This window comes from Myotis nattereri, assembly GCF_964212035.1.
Source record: "Myotis nattereri genome assembly, chromosome: 4".
In the NCBI taxonomy this organism is placed as follows: Eukaryota; Metazoa; Chordata; class Mammalia; order Chiroptera; family Vespertilionidae; genus Myotis; species Myotis nattereri.
Genome location: NC_138079.1, coordinates 5,845,411 through 5,870,192, shown reverse-complemented (window position 1 = coordinate 5,870,192; position 24,782 = coordinate 5,845,411). Strand labels below are relative to the sequence as shown.

The following is a 24,782-nucleotide window of genomic DNA, read 5'->3' as shown; positions in this document are numbered from 1 at the left end:
AAAGGTTCGCCATCACTGACTAGAGGTTAGCGGCCCCTCCTAGGGGTCTGTCCTGAAGGCAGCGGGTCAGATTAACCGGTCTCCAGATGCAAGCCCGGCCTGGGCCTTCAGGACACCGCCTGCCAGTTATCTATTAAAAGGCATGATGGGAAAGGGCCGGGCATCCCATGTCCGTCCTCACGACGAGAAGAACGCACCAGCACAATGGCTGTGTCTGACCTGTTCCGTGAGGACCGCATGCAGCTTTCACAAGTGGCGGCCGTAATCACATAGATAAACCTCCCTGATCTCAAGATCAGACAGGAAATCACTTTTTCCAGAAGAACCGATGGTGGCATTCAGCTTTTCTCATGCCAACGTGGAAATGGTTTGGTTTGTCTGAGAAATGCTTCCCTCCCCGCCCTCCTGTTCCCAGTCCAGGCCTCAGAGGTGGGCAGGGAGAGGGTTTTGATTTTTTTTTTTTAAATTTATTTCCTTGTGCCCGGCTCCCCCACCTGGTTCTGCATAGATTTTACCTCGTAAGAGAAATAAAACATTGCTCAGAGCTCTCCGCGAGATTTTCCTGAAAGGAAAGCTTGTTTTCCTTCAGGGAGAATAACAACAACAACGTGCAAAGGTGTCATGTAAAACTAGTTTTTCTTTATTGAAAATACATCTACAAGGTAAGGCTCCCCGCCCACCTGGGTGCGTGACCCCGCAGAGCCTGTGATGGGCGGGCGAGAGGCTCCGTAAGAAATGGTTAGTGTATAAAAGTGATCACATCGCATAACAAGTCACTTGACACGATTAATTTTTGCTCTACCGGTGTAAGATGACATCCGCGTACAGGAACTTCTGAAGCGTGTTCCCCAAATAGAGCCTCGACATTAAAGGGTTACTCCACCATAGCCTAATGTTAACTTTTACGCATACATAATGCGCGGAGTCTATATAAAAATCTCTCTAATTGCAAACCGGAGGACGCATGTCTAGATCCTCAGTCTGTTAGCATCATTAAGTCCACCCTCCACCATGTTCGGTCAGAAACTCAAACTCCGCTGGCTGGCACCGTCCGACAGCTCCCACTCCATGTGTGTGGCTGGATGTTCCTCAGAGGGGGAAAATTAATCTCTAAGCTGGGAGCTGCCTTGCCTGAACCAATGCCCCGGCCGTTTTTTTCTTGGAACCACACTGACCATGTCTTTATACTGATTCCTCGCCTACCATTTCTCTCAGGGACACAAATAAAACCAAGCAAAACCCCACTCCAGCAGAAGGTTTTGAATGGTTAGGTGGAATTCCAACACAAAGACATATCTTGTTTCCCTCATTCCAAGAACTTTTGATTATAGTCCAAAACCTTTTCAAATGGGAGACCACCCACCCAGCTCACAGACCTCTGTTAGAGAGAGCGCTCATTCGTTTGACTTGTTTAAAATATATAACAAGGAATCTCATATTCTGATATGCAGACTTCCTTGAGGAATGTTTCTGAACTGAAGAGAAAAAGTGTTTCTGGTTAAAAAAAACAAAAAACCTCTTTCATAAAAAATTCTTCCTTAACGATGACCTCTATATAACCTTGATATTTAAAAATCCTCTCTTTCGAACGTCAGCTGTGCTTCGTTCTTCCCTAGCTGGCTCTTTCATGTTCCACAGTAAGACCATGAGCACCCTTGCTAGTTGCTAGACTTACATTTTAGTTTCTAAAGGTCTACCGTCAGTTGAGGAGTGGTGGGAAATATCCTTCCCAGACCAGTCCAGGGAAAGGTAGGAAGAAGGGAAAACTCCCCGTCGGGAAGAACTGAGTGAGGAGATTGTGAATAATTCCACGCCTCCTCTGGCCTGGTGACGTGTACAGCTGACATTTTGTATACAGGACCTGGCAGCCCACACCACATCCTGCCCCTACTCAGAAGCGTTCATTCCCCATCAACATCCACGGGATGATGCTTGCTACCGGATGTTCCCAGGGGAAAGAGAGGACAGGATATTTGGGTTACAAGTGACCACGAAGGCGTTTAGGGAACTCACCCATTTTACAGATGAGGACACTGAGACCTAGAGATAACACGGAACTTGCCCGTGGCCACATGGAACTTTCACTTTATGCACCTCCTCACAGCTGTGCTAGGTGTGGACTCCTATGGTCCTGCTACTAATAAAACAAACACACAAATCAGGACAGAAAGGGGAGAAAAGCCTTCTGTCCAGCTGAAAACCAAGTGCAGTTTATCAAGTTGTTCTGTTTTGATCCTAAAGTTGAAGTGTGTTCTGAAGGACTTTCAAAGTTTGAAAGTTGATTTAAGCACATGTTTAGCCTACTATTTGTTTGACTCTAACTTATAAAAAAAAATCACATTTACAGGATTGTGTGTCACATAAACTTGCAAAATCTGATCAAGACTATTTTTTTTTGTTTTAAATCTCGGTACCTTCTTAGAGAAGACTAACATGAAATGACTTGAAACCTTCGAATGCGGGATGAACACTACACATGTCGCGCTGCCACACCCTCCCTCGTGTTTGGATGCACGCTTGCAAACCCTGCCAGACCTGGGAGGACAAGGGAGTAAGGGGCTTCCTGGAGAGGATAAGCTGTAACGAGATGGAAACATTTTGTCATGGTTTTCAAACCCTGGTGCTCAAGAGAGCATTTCTTTCTGTTAGTCTACATCTTGGTTTCACTGTCGATGGGTTTCTCAGTGTCGCTCTCCTGGGCAATCAGCTGATAGGGCTTCTTCATTTCGTTCTCTTCGATCACTGAGTTACCCATCTCCACATCTGGGTTCTTCAGTTCATGTCGAGACAAGTGCTCCACAATGCCGGCCCCCAGGGAGTCTCCCAGCACGTTGGTGGTGGTGCGGAGGCGGTCCCTGGGGAAGGCGGGGAGAAGGAACAGTGAGGCTCCATCAGGTGACTCCAGCTCGTGTTTTGAACCCCCCCAGGAAGTTTGGAAGCATCTCTTAAAATTCTGCTTGGTGTATCCCCCAACCGCCTCATTACATAATCTATACATCACCTTTACAATAGCAGTTATTGCAAGTTATAAGGACCTATAGGTGATTAATTTTCAGTTACTAGAGTACCAACCGTGCGGAATGATCCTTCCCTTTCTCCTTTTATTTAAAATTTCTCTTTGATTCTCTTTCCTACAACTCACCTTGCTTTACACCCAGCGGTTCTCAAAGTATAGTCCAGAGACCCCCCCTGGGTGTCCCTGAGGCCAAAACTATTTTCATAATAATGCTAGGAGGTCATTTGACCTTTTTACTCTCATCTCCTCAAGCATGTCTAGCAGAGTTTTGCAAAGACTACAACAAAAGATGCAACCGACTGAATACAGAAGCAGCCGGGAGACCCCAGCCATCTTGCATTAAAGCCAGACATGAAGGTGATTTGCAGAAATGTAAAATGATACCATTCTTTCCACTAAATTTTTGGTTTGGCAAATGATGTTTCTCATAAAAATGTGATGTATGTTCACATGTAGCGGATTTATTATTGTAACCTTTAGATGAAGTCCACATTTTAAGACTTTCTGTTTTTCTAATCTGCTACATGTTGATACAGATGACCCACGTAGATGAGAGGAGAAGCCAGGGTGGCTGGGTAACTTGCCCCGTGTCACAGAGCCAGGATGTGAACACAGATCCAAGTGACGTGGAACTCATGCTCGCAGCTGATCTCCCCCCACCCCCGCACCCGTCCTGCCGTGGGCACACGGTGGGGCTCTGGGGTCCTTAGACCTGGTGACGTCAACCTGTGTTGACTCCGCATGGACTGTGTCCTTGCAGGCATTCACTTTGGGAGCCCTGGGGAGATATTGCTGCAAGTGGATGGGAACTTAGGAGAGAAAACAGGCGGAGGAGCCAGCTGGAAGGGTGAGGGGTGGGGCCTGGAGGGTACTTGTTGGACCCTTCCCCAGAGCCAAAGTCAATTCCACGTAAGGATGCTGGCTCTCTCCCCAGTGCCTGCCGGGCTGCCTGCTCCCTGCTGGGCTCAGAGGGGACCCTCTGTGCCGCATCACGCCATTGGAATGGGAAACACAGGAGGACGGGCCAGCCAGCGTGGAGGCCTGCCGCTCTGTCCGCCGCGGGAAGGTTGTGCAATTCAGAAAGGGCCTTGCTGGCTTGTGCTGGCTCTGCGGACGGCGGGTTTCCCAATCCCCGAGTGGCTTTATGGAGTGAGAAGTGTAGCAGCCACATGTGCACCCAGGCTGGTGAGGGACTGAACCCACATGGCGTCTGGGGCTCAGGCTCAAGCAATAAAGACAATTTAATAGCTGGCCTGGCTGCCGCTCCCTGGGGAGCCCCCCGGCAGGCGTGCCAGGTGCCCTATGCCCTAAGCTGACAGAGGGGCGCCCTACGGCAGCAGCCGACACAGTCCGAGCTTACTCACAGGAACCAGTCCACCGCGATGATGAGTGTGATGTCGTCGGTGGGCAGGCCCACAGAGGTCAGCACGATGACCATGGTGACCAGGCCTGCCTGAGGGATCCCAGCGGCCCCGATGCTGGCCGCCGTGGCTGTGATGCTGTTAAAAGAAGTTCCCAAACAGAAACCATTTGTACGAATCTCCCCCAGTGCCCTGCAAACACCCAGCGCAATGTCTGACTTGCCAAGCGAAGAGATGAGGATATGCTTTAGAAAACCGAGAGCCTGTAGAAAACCCATTGAACTAACCATCACGTTCACGAACATTTATGAATGGCTTATTGTATGCCATCGGATACGCTAGACATGGCTTAGCTCATTTGATCCTCAACCACCCTCAGGAAGTCGGTCCTATTATGATTGCCATTTCTAAAAGAAGAAACTGGTGGCTATAGCCTTCTCACGTACCTGAAAACATTTTGTAAGGCCTAAAATACTGCATGGTTCAATAACAAATTGTTTCTAAGAATTTCTCTGTCCAAGTGGAGGGCTATAAACATACGGAACTTGCATGGTTAATGAGGTCAGAAAAAAATCAGATTTATCAATGAAAAAGCAAAATGATTATGAACTAAGTTCTGTAGAATTATAAATATTTTGTATGGAGACAGCGTGGACCCAGTTTGTAAGGCACATACCCTTGTCTGGGGCTCGGTTTGTTAAATGCCTACTTGATAGGCGGGTGTGAGAATGTGAACATGTTTTAAAAGCAGTTAAGTCTTACCTAGGTGTAAAGTATTGATAAAGTAATGAGACTGTTCATGGATCCCCCACATTGGTCCCCTTCCATGGTATTGGGATTTGTAGCTGGTGTATGGCTGCTCGGAGTGAAGACTACATTTCCCAGCCTCCCTTGGACTCCTTTAGACACAGTTCTGGCCAATGAGACATGCATGAAAGTGACCAAGCAGACTGTGCACCGCCTCTTCTTCCCTATGGCTAACATTTGGAGGTGGCGATGAGCCACCTTGGACCATCTGGGTGAGGGTGACGCCCCAGGGACGATGGAACCACAGGCCTGGGCCTGGTACACATGGAACACCTCCCAGCCACGAGGGCTTGTGGAGCAGAGCCCAAAGAGAGAAATGCAGTTCTGTCTTACTGAAGTCACTGTTACTTCATTTTTTAATGCCTTTTAAAACTGGAGTGAGAAATATCCATACCATCTATTCTGCAGAAAGATGTATTTTTCTATTTCTATGTATTACATATTTCTGTGTATTTCTTCAAAGAGAAAGAGCTAGGTATATTTATAGATGATATACTAATAAGTAAATCAATCAAGTGGCAAGTGCTATGTGTGGTGTGATTCCATTAACCACAAATAAAAGGGTGTGTATGTCTCCGCATAAGCAAAATTCTTCATACACCAAACATGAACAGCGCCACCTACAGCACGATGGAGAGTGATGGTGGCAGGCAAGCTTCATGTTTGACCTTACACATTTCTATATTATTAGACTTTCATTATTAATGAATATGCACATCTGTAATTTAAAAAAACAGTAAGTAAAAATAACTAAATATCAAAAATAAACCTATTCCACAAACCTTGACCTCCCATTTACGTGTGAGTCCCTTCCCACCAGTTTCTTCACCTGATCCCTGATCACTGCCTCATCATTGAAAGTGATTCTTAAGAAAATGTGTAGAACTTTCCTTGTACCTGATCGTAATAATCTGTCCAAAGTTCAGGTCAAAGTTGTTAACTTGAGCGATGAAAATGGCAGCCAGAGCCTCGTAGAGGGCGGTCCCATCCATGTTAATGGTGGCCCCCACCGGGAGCACGAATCTGGTGACGCGTTTGTCCACGCCGTTGTTCTCTTCCAGGCACTTGAAGGTGATGGGCAGGGTGGCCGAGCTGAGGACAGTAACACAGGGCATGTCAGCTGACCATCCTGATTGTGTGGACCAGGCCTGAGTGTTTGGTGTTTTGGATGCAGAATTCCTTCCTGTTCAAGGAAGCAAGTCAGCGCCCATAGAATTAGGGAAGCCTGGTCAGGAACAGTGGGGGTCCTCTTATTGGGTCCCCTGGCAACTCTCCCGCCTCTGGATCCTCTGTGAGGCCTCACTTGTCATCATTTCCCGTCACCACAGCCTGTGGCAGGTGACTGCCATCTCTCCCTCAGGCCAGCTCAACGGGAAGAGGGAGGTGATAGTGGACCAGGAAGGAGAGCCGATTCCATTTTGTGCCCCCACAAGGTATACAGCCAGCCATCCCTTGAATCCCAAAGGGAGTCTGATTAGCATCCGGAGTGAAAAAGCCAATTCCTACGCCTGGAGGTTTAAACCCGCCCTCCCCATCAGGGTCCCCAGGATTCAGGTCCTCCACCTGAACCCCAGGATTCTGGCTCACAGTCAAGTCTGAGGTCCATGTTCCGACGGGAGTAAGCCACACACACACCTGGAGGAGGTTCCCAGCGCCGTGATGAGCGCCTGCAGCAGCCCTCCGATGAAAACCCAAGGGTTTTTCCGCGTCACCAAGAAGTAGAGGAGGGGCAGGACGATGACGGCGTGGATGAGCAGGCCGATGATGACCGTCATGGTGTACATGGCCAGCTGGCCCCCGATCACGCCCATGTCCTCCATCTCGACTATTTTGCCTGCAATCAGGAAGAGGATGCCCAGGGGGGCGTACCTGTGCGGAGGACACGGGACAGTCGGGAGTCTGATTTGCCGACAGGCCCTGCTGCAGAAGGGACCCGGGGAGGAGAGAAAGTGGCACGGAGTTCTAGCCAAACCTTCCCACCAGGACCGCTGTTGGCGCTCGGAGAAACTGTGAGCTTCTCTCTTTTCTTTTTTAAATATAAATTTAAATGTAAACACTGCGGAATTAGGCCTTCCTCTCACCCAGAATTTCTCTAGGTTCATTGGTAAGAAAAGACAAGGACAGAGGTTTGGTTACCCACCTCTTTTCTCCTAGATAATTCTCTCTACACCTGGGTCCCTTTTTGGGTCCTCAGATGCCACCCACTCCGCTGCCTCCTGCTGACCTGCTAGGTGCCCTGAACCACCAGAACCCACCCAAACCCAGACGTTAGGACACATTTCCCCCCGCAGAGCCCAAGCCCCAAGCGACAGCAAGAGGCGCAAGGTGCCCGTCAGTGTCTTGGACTGGCAGGCAGCTCTCTCATTCCAGGACGCTGTTCTTAGTTCTTCCTGCCTTACACACGACTCACAATAATACTTCATATTCGTCTTCAACTCTTTTACTCAAAGTTCTCCTAAGAGGAGATTTTGTTACAGTGCCAATGGAAAACCAGTACCACTTGCCACGTGTAGAAGGCAACCATAAACTACATTCAGAGCTATTGAAATGAATAACATGCATGTATCCGCCGCAAGCAGGTTACAGGTGTTCTCATTCAGTAATGATTAACCACAGGCGGCTACTGCCCCTTGTGATCCTTCCCCCGTAGACTCAGCAAGAATGAACCACGGAGACAAAGAATGGCTTGTACGTGTTCCAACAGCCCGGCTGCTTAAAGGACCCGCTGCCCGGCACTCGACCTCCTCCGACGTGGGCAGCCAAGGACAACCAAACTCACATGACCAGCACCTGAGAGGCCAGTGCTCCGAAGGAGAGGGGGCTGCTGGGAAGTGGGGTCAACGCATTTCAGATAGAAAAATACAATGCTGCCTTTAGAAGTCCTTTGAAAACACAGGCCAGGGAATTACAAGATAACCTGCTTGCAGAAATGTTGAATAACTCGACGTTGAATGTGCAGGCAAAATGCACAGCGAGAAACGCGCCATGTGGGGTTCATTCAGAGGCCCTGAATGGGCTTCTTTCATAAAAGAGGTGAAAGGTGCAGGCATTTTAATAATATGAAGACAAATGCCCACTTTCAGCCCTGCCAGGATCTCAAAGGAGGGCCCCCAGGATTTCATCTGGGGGCTCCTGTGGAGACCACATTCTGACCGGTCTTTGTGCCCGAGTTTTCATTTCCATCTTGTGGAAACCCCTGAAAAATGAATGTCTCTGGGCTTTGGTGGCAATAAAGACAAAGAATATTTCTAATCCTGTTGGTATTTGTCTTAGAAATGGATGGCTTCCTGCCTCAGGTGCCAAGCAGGCGTCTGGATTAAAAATAAAGGTTAAAGCAATCAAAGGGCTTTCTCCCCACTGGAGAGAATTTACTTTTCAAGGCCAATGTTCCTCTTTGGATTTAGTCTTTCCCTTTGTACCTTGCTCCCCACTTCATTTGAAGGGCGTTTGTGACAGTTGTGGCTGGGCCCTCTATACTGCTTGCCCAGGAGCGCCTCAGGCACCAGCAGACACTGGGTTTCTTAGGGCTCAAACAGAGTGGGGATCAGAGTTCTTCTGGGGGCCCAGGGGCCTCTACGTTTGTTTCTCCTGCTACTGGGAATGCTCTTTCCCTGGTACCTGGCATGGTTGTCTTTGCCTGGTCCCTCAGGTCTTAGCAAAAAAGGTCACCTCCTCAGAGGCCTTTTCAAGGCAAGTTTGATGCCTCCTCCCCAGTCACTTTTTAATCACATCACATCACATCACATCACATAAAACAAAAGCTGCCGCTTTATTTTTTATTCACAGCACCTGTGACTGAAGCATATGGTTGATTTGTTTGTTTATCTTCTGTCTCCCTTAAAAGAATGTAAGATCCAGGATATTCTTATGTTTTCTTCATGGCTATATCCATAGTACCTGGCAGGATATACTTGGTATATAGTAGACACTCAATAAATATGCCTTACATGAATAACTAAGGAGATTTAAAATTGGGGAATGAGAGAGGGGATCCCATCAGCACGGGATAAAGGAGTTGACGCCTTTCAAAAACAGGGAAGCAAAGTTATTAAGAGAGGCTTACAGATGGGTTCAAGACCACTGCACGCCCAGAAAATCACTGATTTGCCCGGTTGGTGTGGCTTAGTGGTTGAGTGTAGACCAGGAGATCATGGTTTGACTCCTGGTCAGGGCCCACGCCCAGGTTGTGGGCTCGATACCCAGTGGGAGGGAGGTGTGCAGGAGGCAGCCAATCAATGATTCTCTCTCATCATTGATATTTCTATCTTCCTTTCCGGGGGAGTCGGGGGGAGTCATTGCTTTTCTTGTGCTTATCAGGATGAGATCATTGCAATGGCCACCCTGCCTGATGGCGTCGTCCTCAGAACAGAACCCGTGCTGACGGCCACACGCATCTTGAGCATGGCATATTCAGCAAGTGGAAATACGCACCACATGATCACTGCCACCAGCCTCATGATGGCCTCATTGAGAGAGTCGAAGAAGTCCCTCAGGGCTTGGCCCTGCTCCTTCATGTTTCCAATCACGAAGCCAAAGCACATGGAGAAGACGACCAGGCCCAGCGCATTGACCCCGTTCACGGAGCCGGGGACCGGGATCATCTCCTCCGTGATCTTGGAAAGCGTCTCCATGGCCTCCGACACGTTGTTGATCACGGCGCCCAGGAGCGTGTCGTTAGACGGAACGGGCACTTTAATGCTTCTCTTTTCATAGTTGGTTTTAAACTTGAAAGGAAAAGGCACAACAGGGATTAAAGGTGATATTTTTTCTGCTTTATACTTTTCTGTTGTCCAAATTTTATATTATACGCATTACTCTGCAGTCAAATAATAGTGTTATAGACAGTGTCTATTGCCTGGCTGGTGTGGCTCATTGGTTGACTGTGGGCCTATGAACCAGGAGGTCATGGTTCAATCCCTGGTTAGGGCACATGCCAGGGTTGTGAGCTTGATCCCCAGTGTGGGGCATGCAGGAGGCAGCCGATCAATGATTTTTCTCTCATCATTAATGTTTCTATTTCTCTCTCCCTCTTTCCTCTTCTCTGAAATCAATAAAAATATTTTTTAAAAGAAAGTATCTATGATCTATCTATCTATCTATCTATCTATCTAATCTCTGACAAACCTCTACTACTTCCTCAGCATACACACACACACACACACACACACACATAACAAACCATCATAGGAAAGACATATCTGGTTGAAGATGTTTAACTAAATATACAGATGTGCTTTTGCTTTATTCTGAAGCCCTAATAAAATGAGTATAACAGCTTTAAAAAAAACTATAAACCCAAATATTCACAATATCCCTTTACCCTCAATGGGTTCATGCTATGGGATTATGGACAAATCACCTAACGTCTTTTTGCTCATGTTCCTCGGCTGTGGAACAGGGATAACTGTGCAGGTTCTAGCTCACAGGGTTGTTATGATGATCAAATTAAATAGAATATATGAGAACACCTCGTAAATTTTACAGTACTAAATTAATGGTGGCTAATGGTGCTCAATAACAGAGCCCTTCACTGACTAGACTCAGTTGGAGATTTCAGTGCGTATTAAAATTCTTAAATCTCCAAACAACAGTCTTTAAAGCAACCCTGAGAATATCAATTCTTAAGAACAGGTGCTAGATTAATAGTTGAACCCACTTCTCAAGTCCGTAGTGGTATTTCTGCTTTTATTCAGAAGGTGGTCTTTCCCCATAAATTCTACATAAACGTTCCAGACAGGAGATATAAAGTATATTACTAAATAAAATGTATTGCCAAATAAAGCCCCTATCTTTCTATGATTTTAATGTGAGCAGAATTCCTGGCCTTCATGTTGATGAAGAAATTGCAGCCACAGGCGATTTCTGGGAAAATATACTTGCTTCCCCTTCAAAATCCTGTAAAGGGAATCCAAAACCAAGTGCAAGAAATCTCCACGAGTCATCAGCACTTTCCTGTGCTGCCAGAAACCAGCATTTTTGATGTCGCCCAGTGCCAGCTGACGAACTAGAAGAGCCAGACCCAGAGTACTGGGTTTGGCTGGTCAGGTTGAAAAGGGTTTTTTATTTATGGTTACAGTTGTTTTTGAATAAAAGGAATTAGATTTTGGCCTCATGGTCTTCTTCTTCCTCTTCTTCTCCTTTTTTTTTTTTTTTTTTAAAGAAAGGGTTCTGTTAGAATTTTGCAGTGTATGCATGCATTACCTATTAAAAATAGTCAATAGAATTTTTAAAAAGAGGGAGAAAAACAAAGGGTGGCTTGTAAGTCTAAAACTTGGTCCTTCATGAAGTTGGGAGTTTGTTTTGTTTGCTTTACCGATCCTAAGCAGAGGGGTTAGGGTCTTATAACGAGGGCAAACTGACGCCATCTGGAAAACTGTTTGGGAACTATTATCGAACCCAGAAAGTCTAATTATTTCCCTTTTAATATCTGGGCAACTAAGCTTTTTTTATTCAAGTGAGGTTAGAATGAACTTTACGGAGTTTCTCCCCTAATAGTAAAATATATTTGTATTCAAAACACAGAGGGCCAAGGGTTGCTTGGATATCCGAGGCTAACGGGAACTGGAGCTCACTATAGCCTCCAGGTGGGGTATCCCTTCCTAGGAAGCAGGTTGTTGGAGCAGAAAGATGACAGAATTTGGAGTTAATACAATGGATGTGAATCTGGGTCTGTCACTTACTACTTGTGAGAGCTTGTGCCTGTTATACATATAACCCCCGAGTTATCCTAGATGAGCTGCCTCATCAATGAAATGAAGACAATGACATCTGTCAACTTATGTGGCGTCCAGTTCATAAAGATTCCATTTCCTTCTGATATGGTTGCTCCTTTAGAATCCATAAGCCTCTAGCAGACTTTTTAAAAAATGGCCCAATGATTTTTAAAAAAATCAAATCCAGAAACTTGAATAATCTCCCTAACCTTTAAAACAGCTTGTAAATGCATTTCATGTTGGAGTTTGCCTGCTTGGTGGGCTTGTGTGTGTGGGAGGTGGGGGTGGGAAGAGAGAGGGAGCTTCCTGATTAGCCTTCTTATAAATAACAGAGATTCAGTAAGCTCTTTGTAGGTAAGACATGCAGCATTTGGCAACTAATAAGCATTCGGTGTAAGGTAAGACCCATCCCTGCTTCCTAAACTCATTAGAAAACTCTAGTACTTTCCCATCTGGTTGAGACGTTGTTTCTTATTGCAGAGATATGGACAAAAATAAAATATAAAAGAGGGCCCCGCTGTGTTGGTGTGCCATAGAGGAATTACTAAGGTCATTAGTAGCTGTAGAGTGTTTACCTGTTTAAAGCAGGCTTCCACCAGATTTGGAGGGAACATATTCCTGCAAAGAAGATAACAGTCACTTGGAAATTTTTCCCAAATAATAAGTTAACGCCTTAACTACCTTTTCATTCTGCCTAAGGGAAAACTGCACTGAGCTAAGCAGCAAATGGAAAAAGAGAAAGATTTTGGCGGCTTTTATGACTTAAAATGCGGCATATGATCATCCCGAAGTGTGGCCCATGTAGTTCATACTTTTCAGGGAAGTCCCAAATTTAACTCACCTGTCCTCTTGTCAGACAATGGGGTTCTTCGTTCAGACATTATATTATCAAAACCCTGTTCCTTGGAAGAATCAAAGTGAGAATAGAAATGCCTTTTGTCAGAAGCGTTCTGGTTAATTGCAGTTATTATTCAGTAAAGGCCACTGTGTCATGGTGCCATGTCATGGTCAGACTGTGGGATTTTGTTCTCCAAGAGTTCCTCCTGGAGGTCCGCTGGGGGATGGGACGTTGACACTGAATTGCTGGAGCTTCTGAGGCTCTTCTGTTGACTAATGGGAGGAAGGACCACAACATTTGACCTTGAGGCCTCTGTGGTAAGATTTGTCACTTCCTCCGAGCAGTGTTTGAATTTATGGCAGGGAGAAGATAAGGGGCCACACTCTAGCTGAGGAGTCTCTAACCAGAAGCGTGACCTTGGTCAAGTCATGGCACCCACTTAGGTCTCAGTGACTCATCTATTTCATGAGGAAATGGGCTTACACTCTGATAAGAGCTCCAAGAGTGAAGACTGTGGGGAAAGGAGACATGGCCCAGGCAGCTGTAGAGTCTGACATTGTAGCAGTTGTATGCTGTCAAAGTCATATTTGAAGTTTATAAATTCTTATCCCTTTCTTCCTACTGCCTAGACCAGTGGTTCTCAACCTTCTGGCCCTTTAAATACAGTTCCTCATATTGTGACCCAACCATAAAATTATTTTCGTTGCTACTTCATAACTGGAATGTTGCTACTGTTATGAATTGTAATGTAAATACCTGATATGCAGGATGGTCTTAGGCGACCCCTGTGAAAGGGTCGTTTGACCGCCAAAGGGGTCGCGACCCACAGGTTGAGAACCCCTGGCCTAGACCATCCTGTTTCCTATCCCTTCCCATCTACACGCTACGGCTCTGCTTCTATAAACCTCAAGACAAATGTGAGTTCAGGAGATTCTAGGATGAATGTTTAAGCCACGTGATTGGGTGGGGGTAGGTTAGTCACATAGGTATCACTATAGCAAGGAAGGGCAGAACATATGGTACTCTGATGGGTCAACCAGATTGGGAATGACAAGATCCCAACTCTTCAAACAAGGAATAGAAATTGTACTGAAAAAGATTATATAAAATACTTCTAATTCAAACTACCTGAGGATAAATAGTTACGAAAAAAAATGGTGAAAAGCCTTAATTAACTGTATGAACAGAATAAGAGATAGCTATTGGGTGACAACTTGATATGAAATTTTATAGGGTAGCTTGTTATCTTCAGATCTTTGCAATTAACTCCCTGAACAAGACTTTCAAGAAGAGGCCCTGTGGGGCTGGGTCATGCTTACATACAGACGGTACAAAGTCACCCACAGTAGGAATTGAGAAGTGTGGCCAAAGAGGCCCTTTGCCCCCCAACTCCCTGTTGAATCCACCTGTCACAGACCCGGTTGCTGAGTTGGCATATGAAATACAATCTCCAGGAGGAGTTTTTTTCAGATGATCAATGGGGATCCCCATAGGGTTGGTATCTAGGATTGGTACACCAGTCACGTTGCCAATAAGTTTGTAAGGAAGGGAGGAAAGGGCTATATTTGGAGTTGACAGTCTGGGTGGGGCTACATGGTGGGTGGGGGATGCCAAGCAGGTGGGAATTTAGAGGCCTGGGCTGGGATATCTTCCATTTGCCCTTCTAGATCCACCCTCCATGCTGCTCTGTGCCCTGGGAGGCTGACACAGGACTACAGCACGTGGGTTCTCTTGCCTATGGCTTCCTGTTGGGTTTGTCTAGATCAGTGATGGCGAACCTTTTGAGCTTGGTGTGTCAGCATTTTGAAAAACCCTAACTTAACTCTGGTGCCGTGTCACATATAGAAATTTTTTGATATTTGCAACCATAGTCAGACAAAGACTTATATTTTTGATATTTATTTTATATATTTAAATGCCATTTAACAAAGAAAAATCAACCAAAAAAATGAGTTCGCGTGTCACCTCTGACACGCGTGTCATAGGTTCGCCATCACTGGTCTAGGGGGACGCTCTGAAAGATCACAGAATAGGAGAGAGATAAGTGGATGTTCATATTCTTCCAGCTCTCTCTCTAACAGGTTGGGCAGCAGCTCCCTCCCTCTACACTAGAGCTATAGCTCCTCTCCCCAGGGCCTTTCCCAAGGCCACAGCTCTTCCTGAGTTCCAGTAACAGCTCCTGGCTTTATCCCCCAGACTAGAGGTAGTAACAGAACAGTTTCCTATTGCTGTTAGTCCCCTGGTGCCCCACCATCCCTTATAAGTTCCCTTAACTCTGCCTGCACCGGTGCAAGCACCTTTCAATGATCCTTTTGAAAATGCAATATGCTTCCTGCCAGGACCTGACTGATGCAAGGGTAGAGAGAGCAAGCAGGAGGTTCCAGGATCAAACTTTGACATATGTCATAGTTCCATGTAAGAACAACTCTATCACCAAGTCTGTTTCAATATTAAATAAGACTCAATTGTAATCAGTGTGTGTTTTGTACAGAAACTAATGCTAAAGAAGTCATCCTTTAACCTTTTATTACTGATTGGCCTACTCCTTTCTCATAAACAGTACAAACAACAACAACAACAACTTTGAAATAGGAATGACTAGATGATCTCTAAAGTCCCTTTTGGAAAGAAATTGTTATGTATAATGAATGAGAATACAGATCACAGGTTCTGAATTATAAGAGTCCAAACAGGCTACACTTGAATAAAAACTAGCCTTAAAAAGCAAGACTTGAGAAAAGTAAGGAATTATTAATATTCCAAGGTGAGCTGCAGGGTTGAGAGGGGATCAGATTTAAATCCTAAAAGCAGGGCTCTCAAAATCCATCTATGTCCACCCCTTGCTCTTCTGACCTCTTCTACATAAGACTGATATGGATCCTAACTTTAATTTCTGTTAGAACAAAGTAAAGATGTGGCCATTTTAAGCCCAGCAAGACGGGTTCAGTTGGATCCCACTTTCAGGGCTTGATTAGCTCCCCCAAATAAGAGGAGTTGGGTGGTCAAAATACACCCGACCGGACGGGCTTGGGAGGACGTACCTGATCAAGTCCAGGAAGGCATCTGCAGCTGTCACTTGTATAACCTTGCCTTCTCTGTGCATGTGCTCCTTTGTGCCCTTCCCAGGATGGATGATGATGACAATGATTATGCCAATCACCACGGCAATGATGGTCGTAGTCATGTAATAGACTACAGCGCGCATTCCCATCTTCCCCGATGCCTTTCTATCCAGAGCCGCCATTCCTGGTGAAGGCAAACAGAAGATTTTCAGGAAGTCAGTCCAGGGAATTCTCCAGCAAAAGGGAGTGGGAACAGTATCTCCTTCTACACTTCCCTACGCTCATCCCACCTGACAATGGGATTTCATACATGTATGAGAACTTGGCGCCAAATTTAATCAGGGCATCTCAGGTGAAGGGGAAAGGCCACAGAATGTCCAAGCACCAGCTGCCCCGCAAACACACAATCAACCGTTTTCTGCCTCAAGAGTTGATTTCACGTGTCTCTTGAATGATTTGAAAAAGCTATAAAATTCTTTCCTCGGTTACCACTACCAGTAGTTGGAGAAGCTATGAGTGTGAATAGTAAGTAGTATGTTGTGTGTGTGTGTGTGTGTGTGTGTGTACGCACTCGTATGTGTTCGTGGATGAAGAGAGAGAGACTTACAAACATTTTTAGGCAAGATAGTCTAAGCATATCTCAAATCTAAGCACTGTGGTGACTCACATAGATTAACTGCCATTGAATTATTATTATTATTTTTAAAATATATTTTTATTGATTTCAGAGAGGAAGGGAGAGGGAGAGAGAAATAGAAACATCAATGATGAGAGAGAATCATGGATTGTCTGCCCCCTGTATGTCCCCTACTGGGGATTAAGCCTGCAACCCAGGTATGTGCCCTTGACCGGAATCAAACCTGGGACCTTTCAGTCCACAGGCCAACACTCTACCCACTGAGCCAAACCAGCTAGAGTTCTTCAATTTGTATTTAAAGTACAATGGAATTATAAGGCCTAAGTTCTCCAATTGCTTCTCTGCTGTTTCATTTAATCTCATCTATTCAAAACCTTTTATAAAGAAGTATTTGGGTGGGGTCCTCATTTTTGGACCCTGCTTTCCATCACCTTGTTCCACAGGCCTGGAGTACCTCATGTCATGTTAAACATTCTTCTCCTCACTTTCAGGACAGGCTCACAGATTACCTCAGGCAAGGTGTTATCTTAGGAGGCATGACTTTTAAAGTTTCCTGTCAAATGGATCAGATCTTAATGCCTCTCTGGATGGAAAAAACCATGCAAAGGACACAAAAATCTCAAAAGATAAGATTATGGGCTCTTCTGTTTCATTAGCTATTTTCTGCCTTCCCTCTTTTTCCTCCCATGAAAACAGTAAAATCACAGGATAATCCAATTATAGTTTATTGTACTATTTAAAATGGTGTTTCTAGAAATAGTACATGAAAAGGTTATATTATAATTAAATGATCAGTATCAGATTCTAATAGTGGTTTAACATTTAGGTAGTGACCTGTTCATACCAAAATATTTAGAGTAAGGTAAAGTATGAAAAAATCATGTCCATGACTGCCAGATAACTGGCTGGATTTGCCCTCAAATCTTAATACAATGGTAATGAGCTTATGTGGGAATCAAAGCCATGAACTTCCATTTATAATTTCATTTGTATTTGAATCATATCACTTATCCTTTTCATAGTAAGCACTTGCTTAGTACGTGATATATTCTTATTTCTAACCACAACCTATAAGGCAGATTAAAAGACAATTAAGTAACTCTCTGAGGCCTTAGTTCACACCAAGTAAAATGGAGTGGGAACGTGAACCCAGATCTTATGTGACTGAGTTTACTGTACCCTCTGCCCCTGAAAAAACTAATTACAGCTCCCACAGACCAGGAGGCCAACTCTGGCTTTAGTGTATGAACTTGGCTTCTTGAGTCTTTGCCCTAGGGGTAAGTATCCATTTATTGGGATGACGCTACTTCAACACTTCAGCATTAAAAATGAGCTAATCTGTTTTCTGAGTATCCCATGCCCCATTTCATCCTCGTCTGAACCACATCTCAAAAACATCTTGACTTCGCTCTGCTTCAAATACTTTTCTTCAGGAGGGGCCTCTCTCCTTCCCATCATTGGCTGAGCTTGTCACCACTGAAACCTGAGCTTCTTCGGCCAGTGAGCGGCATGGACACAATAAGCTGCACATCTCTGCTAGGAGTACCAGGTAGCAGTACTTTCTTCCCTGAGATGCTTTCTTTCCCTCCCACCTTCTCCTCTGTGTGCCGGTCCATCCTCACACCATCTCTTCCCTGATGCTCCTGCCCACTGTTCCTGACCTAGAGCTATTCAGAGAGCTGGGTATTGTAGGCCGCAGTCACAAAGACAGGAATGGAAGAGAGTTTCTTGATGCAAATGGGTTCATATGCATTTGCCTTTTTATGTATGAAGACAGTCTTTTGGCAATCAGTTCGGCACAACATATGTACACCAAATTCATGGGTTTTTTTGGGCGGAGATGGGGAAAGTGTTTCATAAATATATACATGGAAGTCTGCAAGTCTATATTTTAAGTCAGATTTCTTCTGACATAATATTTAGTATAGTTTCTTGGATAAATAAAATATGTATTCAGCCAAGAATTACAGAATAATATATAAATAATGTCAAGTTCCCCAGGCTCTATGATTTGTATGGACTTTATTCTCCCTCTGCTAAATACCTATGTCCCACACATCAATGTGTCTCACAGCGTGTTGTCCGATGCTTCCTGTCCCTGGCTTTGAAACATGAACTCTAATGAAGGCGCCCTCTGTTATGAACTGTCTTTCTCATCCTCACTGCGTTCCAGCACTCGTGCAGGGCCATTGGATCGGGCCCAGAAACAACGGAAGAGGGGGGGATGGCAGCTGCTGGTTCCAGAATATTGTTTCCGTTTTTATTTTATTTTAGATGTACCCTTTCTCCACGGTGGGCTTCTCAAACACTCATCTGATGAAAGCCGCCTGCTCTCAACCCTCCTAGAATTTCAAGATAGGCAAACTCACAGCACGGGGACGCAAGGCTGAGCTCTAGCATGTACCCTATTCATCTGAATATAAGGTGGTGTCTTTTTTCCCTTTTAAGTAAGAAAGGTGAACTCTAAAAATACAGTGCACTTTATAGCTACGGATCAAAAACCGGGATCTTGTGTCCTAAAGCAGCAGCCCAATGCTGGAGCAAGTGCACACGGGACCTTTCTGGAAGGTGAGTGAGCCAGAGGGCCCAAGAGCTCAGAGGAAAGGCAGTGAGGGGCTGGGGGTGGGCATGAAACAAACCCCTTGGAGTCTCTGCCCTAACTGGTTTGGCTCAGTGGATAGAGCATTAGCCTATGGACAGAAGGGTCCCAGGTTCCATTCCAGTCAAGGGCACATGCCTGAGTTGTGGGCTTGATCCCCAGTAGGGGGCATGCAGGAGGCAGCCGATCCATGATTCTCTCTCATCATTGATGTTTCTCTCTCTTTCCCTCTGAAATCAATAAAGATATATTAAAAAAAAAAATCCCATGGAGTCTCTGCCTACAGCTATAGTGTATTCTTCTTTTCACTGAAGTATCTCCTTCTGGACTCCTTCTAGACTAGATTGTAAAAAAATAAAATAGTAAAATTCTATGATTCTATGCATCTGGTACACAAGGCAAATCTTTAAAAGTTAGGTTAGAAATTGTTGGGAATATTGAATCACAATTTATAAGCAGGTTATAGCCTCTGGGCTTAATCTAAAAGGCAATATTTCTTTCTTTTTTAAAAAAATATATATTTTATTGATTTTTTACAGAGCGGAAGGGAGAAAGATAGAGAGTTAGAAACATCGATGAGAGAGAAACATCGATCAGCTGCCTCCTGCACACCCCACACTGGGGATGTGCCCGCAACCAAGGTACATGCCCTTGACCAGAATCCAACCTGGGACCCTTCAGTCCGCAGGCTGACGCTCTATCCACCGAGCCAAACCGGTGAGGGCAAGGCAATATTTCAAATTACAGCCAATCGCTGGCTATTTTAGAAGCACATTCTTTTTTAAAAAAAATTATGCCACAGTGATAAAGAGTTCAGGCTCTGGGGTTAGACCACTTGGTTCCCGCTTTTGGCCCTGGTACTGTATGACCTCCGTAAGCCTCAGTTCTGTGAAACATTATTTAAGCTGTGTGTGTGTGTGTGTGTGTAGGAGTGTGGCCAGGTCACAGTGTAAATACATTTATATTTTATTTATCGGTTCTGGCAAACAAAATGAAAAGCTGGCAAACACTGATATATACCCCATCAGGTAATGGTAGAGACTTTCAAAAGGAACCATGCGCTCTGGTTTTCTAGCATCTTCTCTTCCTATGACCTCGGGCGCCCACCGCCCCCAAGAAGCCGCCTTCCTGTGTCTCACTCATACAGACCAAGGATGAGTGTGCTGACCTCTGGCACCTGGTCAATTCACGTGAGCAGAAATTCCACGAACGTTGTAACGAGGGGAAAAGTTTTAGAAAAGGTTTGCTTCCTGGAATGTGGGTAATGGGTGATGCTTAGTGAAGAGAGTTGAAACCATCTCCACAAAGAGTTGAGCTCGGTGCTGTGGCATTCACAGCCAATTAAACACAAACCCTTTCACACTGTCCCAGGCTTCCTTCCGCTGTGGCTGCTTCTAGCATCACAGACCTCGGCATTTCATCGGCCTCTAACGCCTCTTGTTTTATGAGTTTATACTGCAATGACCGGGAGGCCTCCTTACAGACTCACTGCTTGAGTTTGTCAGGCAAATTGATTTTTAAATCTGACCCTTCAAACTTGTCAACAAAAGTCTTCCCTCCAGCGCTAGTGTTCGCTAGTGAAAGGAAGGGGTGGGGAAGGCGAAGGGAAACGTTCTCTTTTGGAAGACGGTTCAATGAAAACAGCAGTGGAGCGGACAGTCGTATTCGTGGCAGAACAAGTCCCATCGATCACCTCTGACCCTCACTCTGGTAGGACCAGGCAGACGATCCCTTTTCCCTGGTTACAGGCGTCCCCTGAACATGAACTCCCCTACAGGGAGGCAGTGAGGGGAGGCTGTGGCCCCAGGTCAACTGCTGGTACCTCCAAACAAGGAGCTTCGCCCTAACCTCCGGGGTGGGACTGCTTCTCGGGGTGACCGGCCGCTGAGGCCCCCTGAGCGCCCGGCTTTGCTCTTATCCGCACCAGCCCTCATCACAGCCCACCGGAACCTTGCAACCGGCCCAGCAGTGGGCCTGCCAGACAGCCCGCCACAGGCCTTCCTCCTCCTTCCTCTTCCTCGCAGCCAGCTCCCGGGCCCGCACAGGAGGCCAGCTCTGAAATGCCCTCTCGCCGGCCACAGCTGCCCGCAAGCCCGCTGAGTGGGGGCTTAGATGCACAGGAGCCCGTCCTTCGCTCAGGGCATCGGAATGCGCTGCACAAGATGCTTTTCTGCAGAGGAGCCGGGGCAATCCGTCTCCTTTATGTGCGCTCAGCGGAGCAAGAGGGAGAGGCGGCGGGCCAGGAGGAGCTGGCAGCCCCGGATCTCAACAGCTGCCAGCGCGGACCAAGGCCCTTTCTTCGGTTACCTCATGGTAGCAGCCCCGCACAAAGGATCACTGTCCTCCTGCCAGCACGGAGAAGCCCGGGGCCACGGAAAGCAGCAGCTAGAAGTGCGGCTTGGGCAGCGGGGACAAGGGGCCCAGCAGACCAACTCCTGGTTGTACCTGGGAAGCCTGGCTCTGGAAGGAGAAATCTACGGGAAGACACGCCAACGTGCGGTGGGCCGGCCACCAGCACCCGCGGGGCAGGGCCGCCATGGGACCGTGAGCTGACTTCCTCCACAGGAGGAAGAGCGCGTGGAGAGCAGCAAATTGCTTTGATTTAATGAGAGGAGGTTCTTGGAGGGCCAGGGACCGAACCCCCTCCTCCTTTCTCCCCCAAAGAATCATGATTTACAACCAGCCATGGCGGGAGGAGTGTGTCATCTCCTGAAGAGCCCCTTTGGCTCTGCCATGTGCTCCTTGCTGGAGAAAAGGCCTGTATGCTCTGGGTCCTGAGGGACCTGAGGAAGATGCTGACGGAGACAGCATGGCCCAGCCGCAGAATGCTGAAGGGACGGGACTCTCCCACTGGGCCGACCTGCTCGGAGCTCAGCAAAAGGCGCCGCAAGTGGACTGCAGAGCGTGGCAGCCTCTGGGGGTGCCTGTTCTTCCTGCGGAAGGTCTGTCTGTCACAGAAGAAAAGCCTCCTAGTAACTCAAAGCAACAGATGGACATTAAAAACCCATGAGGCCCGGCTGGTGTGGCTCAGTGGTTGAGTGTCGATCTATGAACCAGGAGGTCACAGTTCGATTCCCAGTGAGGGCACATGACCAGGTTGTAGGTTCAGTCCCTGGTAGGGGGTGTGCAGGAGGCAGCCGATCCATGATTCTCTCATTGATGTTTCTATCTCTCTCTCTCCCTCACCCTTGCTCCCTGAAATCAATAAAAATAAAAAAATGACATACACACACACACACACACACACACACACACACACACACACCCCAATGCAGCCTGGCCCTGATTCCCAGAAGAGCTGAAGCAGAGATTCCTGGGGCCAAAGGAGGTGCACAAACTGTGTGACCCTATGTCCACCTCCACCCCCAATTCTTTGCCACCAAAAGATTATGGAAGCAGAACCAACCTGACAACACTGAATGGATTGAGGCTAAGATTGCTGCCTGAAACTGAAATGGAGATATTTTTAAAAGACATATCTTATCCTATATAATAAACTCTATATGCAAATAGACCGAATGGTGGAACGACTGGTCGCTATGATGTGCACTGACCACCAGGGGGCAGACACTCAACGCAGGTGCTGACCCCTGGTGGTCAGTGTGCTCCCACAGGGGGAGCACCACTCAGTCAGAAGCTGGGCTTACGGCTGGAGAGCATAGTGATGGTGGCAGGAGCCTCTCCTGCCTCCAAGGCAGAGCTAAGGAACAGTGAGCCAGGCTTCTGGAGTGGGCCTAAGCTGGCAGGCAGACATCCCCTGAGGGGTCCTGGACTGCCAGAGGGTGCGGGCCGGGCTGAGGGACTCTCCCCCCCCCCGCCCCCAAGTGCATGAATGTCGTGCACCGGGCCTCTCGTTTCTTATATAAAAAGAGACAAGTGAGAATAAAATGTGCTCCCCACAGCTATTTTCCAAATTAAATCCAGAAAGTAGTAGTATAAAAGGATAAAATTTACAAAATTTAAGTCCACATTTTGGCCAGCTAAGGGAGTGTGCAAAATTAAGTCTTTGAGGATAGAGTTGGAGTTGATACGAGAAGGAAGAGAAGATTGTGGCAATAAGAGAGTTGAGACATTGACAGACAGGAGGAGAGAGGAAGGAGAAAGAGAAAGAGGGGGAGACTAAAGAGCAAGAGGTATGGGATGGAGAAAAAGTTCAGTAGGTGCTTTTATCTCAGTCGGCATATTTATTGGGCTGTGGCCAAGAGCCCTCCCCCTTTCAGTTCTGATTAGTTTTCTCAATATTTAAAAGTTCATCAGTTGTTCTTATCTAATCTATAAAGGAACAGTTGCACCCACAAAGCGAGAGGTCACATTCCCAGCCACCTGACCCAAACAATGAACACAGTATCGCTTCACAGAGTGGAAAGGACTATGCTAAACTCGGTCGCCCCCCTCCCCCCACTCACCTCGGCCTCACTGAAGGTGAGAGAACACTCTCCCGCTAGAACAGGAAAAGCTGCATTTTTGGCCCCAACAATGGAATGGACTATTTCTGGTATATTCCACCAGCAGTAGCGCCACACCCAGAGGACTTTCCCTTCTATAGACAGGAGTGTTTTCACATATTCTCCTTTAGTTTTGTAACATTTATGTACATAGTTTCTATGTGAGTCTCAGCTTCATATCTTGATTTTTTCCCCCAGGGGTATTTAGGAATTCCCAAAAATTCCCCAAAGAAAATTAGAGGCAGTCCCTTACATCAAACTTCACTTACCCTGAATATCCTTCAGGGATCTAGGAGGGTGCCAGAGCAAGGATGTGGGAATGGCGTTTGGCTGATGTGAGACTGAGGTAGCATGGATTGGATTGGTAAGATTATTCTTTAACTTGGAATTTATGGGTAGGGTGGGTAAGGATGCAGCCAACAGTGTTTGACAACAACTAGTGGGTGGGTACATTTGAGGAATATCTGGAAACACTAAATGATAAGACAGAGAAAGAGAGGTCAGCTGGTGTGTCTCAGTGGTTGAGTGTTGACCTATGAACCAGGAGGTCACGGTTCGATTCCCAGTCAGGGGGTATGCAGGAGGCAGCCAATCAATGATTCTCTCTCATCATTGATGCTTCTATTTCTCCCTTCCTCTCTGAAATCAATAAAAATATATTGTTTAAAAGTGGCTATATTAACTGTTTCTCTAATTAATTTTTTTCACTTATTTATGCATCACTCTACTTTTATTAAGGAACTTCTCAATGCTCTGGCCAAAGACAAGGTCATTAGAGCCCTCGTGTTTTAGTGTAGTAAGACTTAAAAAGATATTAGTGTGAAACAGCCCTGAACAAATAAAACTACTTGAAATTTATACAGCAGAGTATTTGGAATGAAACTTGGAAGAAAGTAGGAATATTTGCTTGTTTCCCAAATTTGAAACTGTTAGGAAGTAGTTGAAATAACTCGATAGGTTGCTTGGTGTGAACCCTGGCTCCCTCATGTATTAGCGTGGACTGGTCAAGACAGGTAACTTCTCAGTATCCCAGTAAATGAGGGATCATAACAGTATTTACTTTATAGGGTTGTTCTGAGGATTAAATGAGTTCAACATGTGATGCCTCAGAACAATACCTGGCACATATACGTTAGCCATGACAATGGTGATGTTTCCGCTTTGTGAAGAATTCTTTTAGCTCTGAAGGGCTCCTTGGAACACCACTGTAAAATGTGAGAACTTGGTACGTGTAACTGGACCCGATACTGCCAGGCACCGGCTAAGTCAGTGGTTCTCAACCTTCTGGCCCTTTAAATACAGTT

At 46.1% G+C, this 24,782-nt stretch overlaps 1 protein-coding gene across 1 annotated transcript in view; it reads right to left on the bottom strand.

The window, feature by feature from the left end:
- Positions 1-619: 619 nt before the first annotated feature.
- The window catches only part of SLC1A3 (solute carrier family 1 member 3), a 73,372-nt gene continuing 49,209 nt past the window's right edge, over positions 620-24,782 (bottom strand). Inside the window, exons 4-10 of the mRNA XM_081090144.1 lie at positions 15,777-15,981; positions 12,473-12,515; positions 9,616-9,908; positions 6,820-7,053; positions 6,082-6,276; positions 4,381-4,515; positions 620-2,855 (exon numbers count right to left, since the gene is read on the bottom strand). Coding sequence (XP_080946270.1) covers positions 2,651-2,855; positions 4,381-4,515; positions 6,082-6,276; positions 6,820-7,053; positions 9,616-9,908; positions 12,473-12,515; positions 15,777-15,981 — 1,310 coding nt within the window. The 3' untranslated portion in view covers positions 620-2,650. The remainder of the gene's footprint in view (positions 2,856-4,380; positions 4,516-6,081; positions 6,277-6,819; positions 7,054-9,615; positions 9,909-12,472; positions 12,516-15,776; positions 15,982-24,782) is intronic.